This window comes from Vitis riparia, chromosome 10, assembly GCF_004353265.1.
Source record: "Vitis riparia cultivar Riparia Gloire de Montpellier isolate 1030 chromosome 10, EGFV_Vit.rip_1.0, whole genome shotgun sequence".
Lineage (NCBI taxonomy): Eukaryota > Viridiplantae > Streptophyta > Magnoliopsida > Vitales > Vitaceae > Vitis > Vitis riparia.
The window spans coordinates 2,650,329-2,659,941 of NC_048440.1; the positions used below are offsets into that span (position 1 = coordinate 2,650,329).

The following is a 9,613-nucleotide window of genomic DNA, read 5'->3' on the forward strand; positions in this document are numbered from 1 at the left end:
ATGTTCTATTTGATGATGAGATATTTTAAATGTGACACAAATATGAAAGAATTTGATACAACTCATTAATAATTATTAAAAATTTAAATTTAAATTAATTTTTAACATTCTATCTATGAATCAAAGCAGAAAAATAGAAATTTAATGTCTAATTATGTCTAATTTAACACAGAAATTGAATACAAAAACACATAAATTGATATTGAAATAAACTTTTGTATTAAAAATTATACCTTAAGTACAAGAGAGTTGATGTTTACAAACTAGCTTGTTGACAACAGAAGGATGAATACAAAGGAGGAGATTTTTGGAATAATGAAATAAACAAAAGCTATGAGGAAATTTTGAAAGAACACTCTTGAAGGCTCTGATCTTCGCTTTCTCCGCTCTCTCATGTGATGATCTTGATGTCTCTATTTATAGAGAAACTTTGACATACTTGAATCTGATTGAAATCTGTAGAATTGAAGCTTGGTGAAATCCACTGTCTTGAAACATGTTGAAATTCTCATCTTGAAGTTTATCTTAATCAGTCTTGAAAAGACTTGTTTTTGTCTTCTTCTACCAGTCTTATCATATTTCTATTATTCACACCTTTTCAATTTTTTTTTTTTAGATATATACAAAAGTTTAAAGAGATATTTATCTAAGTTGACCCATAGGTCCACCATAAATTATTTATTCTAAATCTATAGCAACTACTAATGAAGCTTGACATTTGCTTTTCAAAGTTAGGAATTCTGATTGAGTTGACCCTTGAGAAGAGCTTGTTGAATCTTTTGAATTTGTTGTTCCTAGCCTTGAAACTATTTGCAAGATCTTTTTGTTGACACATGAACTCTTGATTGAATTTATCCCACCATTTGATGTTGAATTCTATGGAAAGAGAAAGTGGAAAAAATGAAGAGGTTGTTCTTGTTTCTTTATAATATTCCATGTAAGAATCCATGGAATTCTTAGTTTGGAACATAACGTCAGGAGTCTCGGTTGACTGATAGACTGCATTGAAGTCTTACTCTTGTAGAAGTTAAATTTTTCTTGAATCTCATGAGAAAATATGAATTCTAGTAAACCGAAGAAAGTCCACCATTTTTTAAACTAAACAGGAATTTGACATTACAACCTCTTGAAAATTGAATAAACCATGAATGTTGGTAACTTTGTAAATAAAACATATTGTACCAAACATCCATATAGTCTATGTAGTTATAAGTCAAATGGAAAGGTTGACTAAATGTTTTGAAAGTGAAGGGTTTTTTTTTATATTCCAATTAACAATGGTCATGACTCTAAGAATTTGATACTTGGAAAATGCAATCATTTGAGGATTATTTTTATCAATATTATGAGTAATCTCAACTAAATCAGTATCAACTAAGATAAACACATAAAATTGATGAGGTTTCAAAGGATCATTTGAATTGAAATTGACTCCCTGAGGAAAGATGTAAGGAAGGATTCTTGGGATTTCTTCAAAATTGAACTCGGACTCAATGAAAGCAATTTCTAATGTTTTGGGTTTTTTTTTTTTTTCACATATTGACTGTTTGAAAAAGAAAAGGAAGAATGAATGGTTGGAATAGTACTAGGACTGGATTGACTCTAAATAAGAAGACTTTTAGAAGTTAATTTAGAAGCTTGAATAAACCTTTTGGAATGTTGAAGAGGAGGAAAGTCTAGGCTTAGGACTTGAAAGGAATTTGATGTTTGTATTGGAAATGAAAGACAGATATTTGGAACATTTGAAGTCATAAGATATGAAGCTTTGGTTTTCTTAGATGATGAAAGAAGTTAAGGCCTAATGAGAGTACTCATTAGGATGGAAAAGGATCCTTATCCTGCAAAAACTCCCGAGTAAGGAAGTCAGGAAGGGAATTTAACTCTCATTTAATAAATTCAATTTCAAAATCAAAGCTTGAAAGTAAAGCTTGTTAGCTTGCAAAAATTTATTTTGAAACCAAATTTTTGACATCATTTTGTAAAATATCTTTTACAACTTTGCAATCAATTTTTAAAAGAATTTTTTTTATTAAAATACTTTGAAAGTTTGAAATACATAAAACTATTGATAAAACTTCTTTTTTGATAGTTGAATAGTTTATATGTACGCCCAACCAGATCCCTAAATGATATCTAACTATATGCACTTAATTATTGTATTCTTGCTTTAATATGCCTCCATAATCTAAATTAGATGCATTTAATTCTACAATGAGTAATGCATTGAGATGAGGGATGTTAATGCATGGTAAATGTTTGACTCTTTTTTAAATTTCTTGAACTAACTTAATATGATTCTCAGTCCATGCAAATACATTTTTCCTAAGCCTTTTATATAAAGGTTCGCAAATGATTCTTAAATCTTTGAAATAATTAGAAACATAATTTAAGCAACCTAAAAATCTTTGCAATTGTTTCTTGTCTTTTATTTCATCAGCAAACTTGTCAGCAAACTCTATTGACCTTTGAACTGGTTTTGTTTTACCTTGATAAATCTCATGTCCTAAAAATCTAATCTTTGTTTGGAATAATTTCATTTTTGGAGTGGAACATGCCATTCAATTTGCTTTGATTACTTTGAAGAACTTTTTTAAATGCAAAAAATGTTCTTCTAATGAATCAGAGAATACTAGAACATTCATCAATATATACAATAATGAATTGAAAATGGGAGTTAAAAATATCATTCATAATATTTTAAAAGTCAGAAGTGACATTTTTAAGACCAAAAGGCATGACATTCCATTCATAATGATCAAAAGGGACTGTAAAAGCAGTTTTGCATCTATCTTGCTCTTTAATTTGGACTTGCCAAAATCCTGATTTCATATCAAATTTTGAATAAACCACAATATTATGAAGTCTTTTGAGTAAGTCTTGTAGGGTATCTTATCCATTATAATACTTTATTTAAAGGTTTATAATTAATAACTAATCTAGGTGCACCTCTCTCTATTTCAACAACATTTTGTACATAAAAGGTGACACAACTCTAAGGAGATTTTGAAGGTTATTTTTTTTTTTAAACTCAGTTTTCACATAAAATTGATAACAATTTTTTTTTTAATTCCAAAATGAAAGAAAAAATAATAGATAAATATTATTTATCTTATATTAAATTTAGTATATTATTTATATATTCAATTTAGTAAATAAAATTAATTAATTTTATAATATATATTTATAATAATTGTATTATTGTATGAGTATAATAAGGAATGGAAAACTGGATTTTTGAAGGTTTTTTTTTGTTTGTTGAAAATTGTCTCTTCAAGAGATGATTTCTCACTTTTTTTTTTTTGAAATCATGTCTTCAAGAGACGATTTATAAACAGCGATACCATATTTTTATATTTTATATTTTATATTTTTTATCCATTATTGGAAAGAGATAAAAAGATTGTTAGAATGCTAAGAAATATTGGATTATTAGAATGCTAGGTGTTAATCCTTCACATAAAATATAAAAAATAACTACCGAAAATTCTGAAAATAAATTGCCCCCATGCAGGATCGAACTACAGACCTTCAGTTTACAAGACTGACGCTCTACCACTGAGCTATAGGGGCTGTATGCCCTATGTGGATACTTAGAGACAATATTACTCCTTTTCTGGTATGCTTCTTACCTCCATGTAGGCTTTTTCTCACTCTGTTTTCTTATAAGGTAACATAAAATTGCATTTTAATTGTTTTCAACACTTTTCATATTGCTCATGTCACATTTTGGTTGGTCTCATAAAAGCATAATATATCTCAATAAAGAGCATATATTAACCATGAGTAACAATTTTTAGCAGTTCAAACAATATCAGTATCCTTTGATTAACCGTCCTAAGTATCCCAATTTCATTTTTTTACTTACACCTATTTTAATCGACCTTATTGTTGTCAAATGGCTATCCTAACAACCACTTATGAAGATCAAAAGTTCAGTAAATTTTGGACAAAGTATCTTAGCCTCTTTTTAAATTAACTTTCCACCCACACATGACCATTCTTTATTTATACATCTGTTGATGCTAGAAGCTCTTTGCTGAGAAATAAATATTTTTAGTACACCAATTTAATATATATATTTTTTTTATAAAATTGCACCAACCTGCCTAAGGACTTGGAGAAAAATGGCACGCTTCAAAACGACGTCGTTTCATATGTGCTCTAACATTTTGCCGCTGCGACTGGCAGAAACCGAACGTCGTCGTTTCGATCTCCTTTGAAGTTCCGAGGCAAAAGCTAAACGACGTCGGGTAGTAGCAGCACCTGGAGTAAGAGCCATGGCGTCGAAAGCAGGGATTAGGGTTCCAGAGATGGAGAAGATGAGCATAGAGCACCTCAAGGCCCTCAAGGAGCAGACAGATCTCGAGGTCAATCTCCTCCAGGACAGCCTCAACAACATCCGCACCGCCACCTCCCGCCTCGAAATCGCCTCCGCCGCCCTCAACGACCTCTCTCTCCGCCCTCAAGGCATCTCTCGCCAAGACCCTAAACGCTTCTCGTTTTTGTTCCATTCTTCAATTTCTTGTGATCTGATGGTTGATGTGGGCGCTCTTCATGTTAGGGAAGAAGATGTTGGTGCCTCTCACGGCGTCTCTTTATGTGCCTGGAAAGCTCGATGACGCCGATAAAGTGCTGGTCGATGTTGGCACTGGATATTTCATTGAGGTCAGTTGGTGGATTTTTGTGCTTGTTGCTGTTGATTCGGTTCTTATTTTCTGTGAGGTGCAAAATTGCTTGTTTTGGGTACTGTTTCCTTGCCGAGAAAATGAGGGAAATGAAGGAAAATTTTGAACTTTTGTGTTTTTTTATTTTTGGGATTGCATGACTGGTAGATTTGTTAGTCTTTGAACCAAGATCCTTTTTTTTTTTCTTTTGTTAAGTTTGAGCTACAAATTGGATAGTTCCAAGTAAAGTTCAGTTGCCTAGTAAATGCCGGGAAGGAAAGGAGTTAAAATTTTGGATTTTCATGTTCCATATCGTTTGGGATCGTACAGCTGACTAGGTTGTTAGGCTTCCTATGAAGTATTAACTTTACACCCTAAATCCTATTGCCTTGACCCTTTTTAAGTTATTTATTTTCTATTATTGTTTTCCTCTGATGATTGGGTTTTTTAGTAGTAGCCAGGAATTGGATTAGTATAGGTACCGTTTGGTTGCCAGGAAGATGTGGGGAAAAGAAGGGGTTGGTTTTTTATTTATTCATTTTTCTGGATATTTTGTGCAATTATGTTGTTTTGGTTTTTGGACTGGTGCAGATTTGGTTCCCTAGGTTTCAACGCTTCAAAACATATTTTGTTTCCTTTCTAGCACCCTGTTGTTCCTAAGCATTGGATACATTTTGGTATTTACCAGGAATTGGATTAGTCTAGGTACAACATTGTTGATAAAATGTGTGAAAAGAAAGGATTAAAAGTTTTTGAATTCTTGAAGTTTTATGCTGTTTTGGTTTTTGTGGTTGGCATGTTCAATATTTGTATTTATTTGTTCCCTACTGTTGTTTGTTGCTAATGATTGGGTTTTTTGGTCTGAGCTAGGAACTGGATTAGTTTACAAACTGTTTGTTACTGAGAAAATGCGGGTAAAGCTTACTCAAACTTACTCAAACTTTCTAATAAATGCGAGAAAATGCGGGTTGGTTTTTATGAAAATAAATTTATTAGGCTTGGTTCAAAGCTTACTCAAACTTTCTAATTGTTTTCTTTTGTGATGTATATCATGTATTTTGGGCTTTAGGTTTAGGGTTGGATGCTTGATGATAAAAACAAAGGCGAAAGATATATTTACTAAATTTGCATAAATCCGAGGATCAAATTTTTTTGCATGTATAAGGCACCTACATGTTCTAGGATATTATTAACTATGTCTTTTCTTTTTATTTATTTGATAAGTGTCTGTTATTTTTATTGGTTGGAGTAATCATCATTCACTTTATGGTCGTTACACTTTTACCTTCCCATGTAGAAAAAGAGATATTGTCTAAGACTTTCTTTTATGATATCGAACCTTGAAAGAAAACTGGGAGTTTCTTGGGAAAAACAACCTTGGAATTCTGAAATTTCGTTTCATAGGAAGCTGCATCTTTGCATATAAGCTTTTTATATTCTGGTAGCATTACCCATTAGATGCATGTTGATAGACTTCTCCATTTTTGTTTCTAAAACAAAAAATTTTGAAATTATGTTTGGCAACAAGTCTTGGCTTTTTGTTTTTTAAAATTTTGATGGAAAAAATAATATTAAAAAAATAAAGGTATTCCGAATTTGTTTAAACAAATTTTAAAATGTTAAATTAACATTCCTGACTCACTCGCATTTCATTCTTTCCACCAAGCAAACAACACCAATGCCTTACTTGTGAATGTAGGAAAATAATTAAAAATCATTGACAGATACTCACTCAGAACACCCTTTAAAGTATTACGTGGTACGATTGGATCGAATAAGCCCTTATGGAATAAATATTCAGCCGCTTGTGAACCTTCAGGTACTGTCTTTTTCAATGTTTGTTCAATTACCCTTTTACCCGCAAATGCAATGTAGGAATTGGGTTCGGCAATAATGATATCTCCCAACATACCAAAACTTGCTGTCACCCCACCAGTAGTAGGAGATGTAAGGATTGATACATAAAATAACTTTTTATTTGATTGATAATCATATAAAGCGGAAGATATTTTAGCCATTTGCATCAAGCTCAAACTTCCTTCTTGCATACGTGCTCCTCCGGAAGAACACACTAGAATAAGAGGTAGAAATTCATTGGTGGCATATTCGATCAAACGGGTAATTTTCTCACCTACTACGGATCCCATACTACCCCCCATAAACTGAAAATCCATAACCCCAATTGCTACGGGAATACCGTTTAGTTGACCTGTGCCTGTTTGAACAGCCTCAGTTAATCCTGTCTTTCTTTGATAAAAATCAATACGCTCTTTATAAGGTTCCTCCCCCGAATGAAATCACCAATAAAGGCTTTCTTACTTCTTTCTATATAATTACCAAACATATTTTTGTTTTTATTAGTCATAAAAATTAGAAACATATTTGAAAAAAAAAAAATATTTATGTTTTCTTTTAAATCAGAAGTGTATCCAATGGTACCTTAGATAGTTTTCTCTCTCTTATCTCCTATTTCCAATTTCTTGCCATGGAGTCAAATGGATTCTATTGGAGATTATAATAAAAGGAAGGAATTGTAATGTAAGGCTATGGGAATTTATGCCATTTTAGGCTGCTGTTGATTTTGTCTGATTTGAATCTTCATAATCGCAATTTCCATAGCGTCCATAATTATTATTTTTAATTTGATAGAAGATTGGTTTCCGTAATATTACCAAGCTTAATTAGTTTTTTATTTGGTGGCAAAGACACAAAAGAGAGCTTCTATAGTTTAATGTTAACTTTAAAGTACCTCTTAAGAATGCTAGTTTTTTTTTTAGGAAAGAATTGTTTAAATTGGATTTTCTTTAAGCCGTTACAAAATAGTCAAGTGTGCACCTGATGTACATGGTGAATTCATGTATCACAAATCTTAAGATGCACATTGGTTATACATAACGATTTACTAGAAAAATGCTTTGTCTGCTTGTAATTTGTCATTTATTGCTTATATTTTCCAGCTAGTCTTCTGAACCACTACTCCACTCATCTCAGCTTCAGCACAACTAACCATCAGTCCTTAACCACTCAGGGTTCATTACTTGAATCCCTTTTTCATGTTTTTGTTCTTATTATGCATGTACTGGCTTTGGCAGAAATTAAGCTACAAAAATGAAGGAATAACTAATTATTAAGACTATGGTTGCTCTATAAGGTTGCATTTTGGATTTGGAACACCTTAATCAATGCCAATTAGGGTGGTAGATATTTTTGGTAGTTGTAAGGTTTTAGGCCTGATTTAGTTGCATAACTGTAAGTCATTTTACCTCCACAGTTGTTATTTTGCCCCCATAGTTTTATGCCTTGCTGAGAGTGAAATGTCTTGCTTGGTTATGTCAAGATTCATGAACTCATGTCTTTTTTTTTTGTCTCAGCAACAAAATATCCTTCTAAAGAACTTGAATAGGATGGCATTACAAGAGTCGGAATTCCTTTGCAAATTGGTGAATTGTGTGGATAATTCCAGTACAATAGCAGGCATTTGACTAAATTGGGAAAAAAGAAAAAAAAAATCAAGAGGAGATAGATATGAAAATGCATCTTCAGCTGACACTTCTATACAAAATATATTAGTTCATGCCTGTTTACCTTTCTTCTGAATGCTTTTCTATCCCAGCCTTGTTTTGTTTTGTGTTCCTTTTTTACTCTTAATTTAATTTCGTTTTTATTCTTCTGATGGATATTTCTGCTTGATTTGTTTGTCTCTTGTTTGAATCAGAAAACAATGGCTGAAGGCAAAGATTATTGTGAGCGTAAGATCAACTTGCTGAAGTCTAATTATGACCAACTTGTTGAGGTATATTTTGCATAAAACCTTGCATTAGCCTTTAAAATCCCATTAGCATAGCTTTTTTAGCCTAGAAGTTCTTTTTTCTGTTAAATTGCTTTAGGTGTTTGATTATGCAATAAAACACTTTAAAGTACAAGAAATTTCAGACTAAAAACTCTTTTCAGTAAAGATAGGGGCAAGAAGCACTACAGTAAGAAGTTATAACTGCATACAAATGCTTTAAATTGTATCCAGATGAAATATCCAGTACTAGCATTATCTTGAAATTGTATCCAGAATTGCTGGGTTGGGGCGTGGAATGACAAAATTTCATCAAATTTGGTGTTTGTATGCTGCCCAATCTAATTTTTGTATATCTTCAAGAAGAGAAGTGTAAAAATCTCAAAATGCAGGTGGCAACTAAAAAGAAAAGCATAGCAGATGAAGCTGGGGTAATTTTACAAGCAAAGCTGAAGCAGCTAGGTGCAGCAACATAGGGAATTCATAATCCCGGTAGTATTTAATTGAATTTCAAATCCTTTTGATATGGAACTGGTATGTGAAACTACAAAACAGGCAATCTTATTTCATTTTCCTTTGTTCATGTTTTGTATTTTTGATGGAAAAATCGGCCAGAACCATTCAATTTCTTCCTGTTTCATATTTGATGTCAACGAGTGAGTTTGTAGCTTTGTGTCCATTCACTAAATCATTCCCCTCAACTAGAGACTTTGGTGGCGTTTGTTTTTTTGGCTTAATTCTAAATAGAACTTATTTTTAACTTGATACTAAATAATGCTTAATAGTATTAAGTATTAAGTTGTTTGTTTTTTTATATACTAAAAACCAATATCTTAATATTTTAATGTATTAAAAAAATATAATTTAACTTATTTCTAAAAAGTTCAAAATAGTAAAATTCTTATAATAAATAATTTATCATTATCATTCTTACAAAAAATAATTAGTATATTTATTTTTATATAATTAAAATAAAATATTTAAACTTAATAATATGAAAAATAATGGATTGATAAAACCTAAATCAAATTAAAGAAAAAACATAACAATTCAAGTACATATTTTCAAATATCCGAAGACATCACATTTTATGCTAATATCTAAATATTGCATTTCTTACAATGGTAAAAAACTAAAAATGACAAGTTAACTAAACACTTGA

The 9,613-nt window shown here is 31.4% G+C and overlaps 1 protein-coding gene and 1 non-coding gene across 2 annotated transcripts; one reads left to right on the top strand and one right to left on the bottom strand.

Moving 5' to 3' along the window:
- Window positions 1–3,498: 3,498 nt before the first annotated feature.
- Window positions 3,499–3,570, bottom strand: TRNAT-UGU. The gene has a single exon. It is a non-coding gene; the product is annotated as a tRNA-Thr (tRNA).
- A 605-nt stretch (window positions 3,571–4,175) lies between these two features.
- LOC117923020 (probable prefoldin subunit 5) lies at window positions 4,176–9,122 on the top strand. The gene is made up of 4 exons (XM_034841284.1): window positions 4,176–4,467; window positions 4,562–4,665; window positions 8,380–8,457; window positions 8,844–9,122. The coding sequence occupies exons 1-4, from the start codon at window positions 4,278–4,280 to the stop codon at window positions 8,925–8,927; spliced, it is 456 nt and encodes a 151-aa protein (XP_034697175.1). The 5' UTR covers window positions 4,176–4,277; the 3' UTR covers window positions 8,928–9,122.
- Window positions 9,123–9,613: the final 491 nt, after the last annotated feature.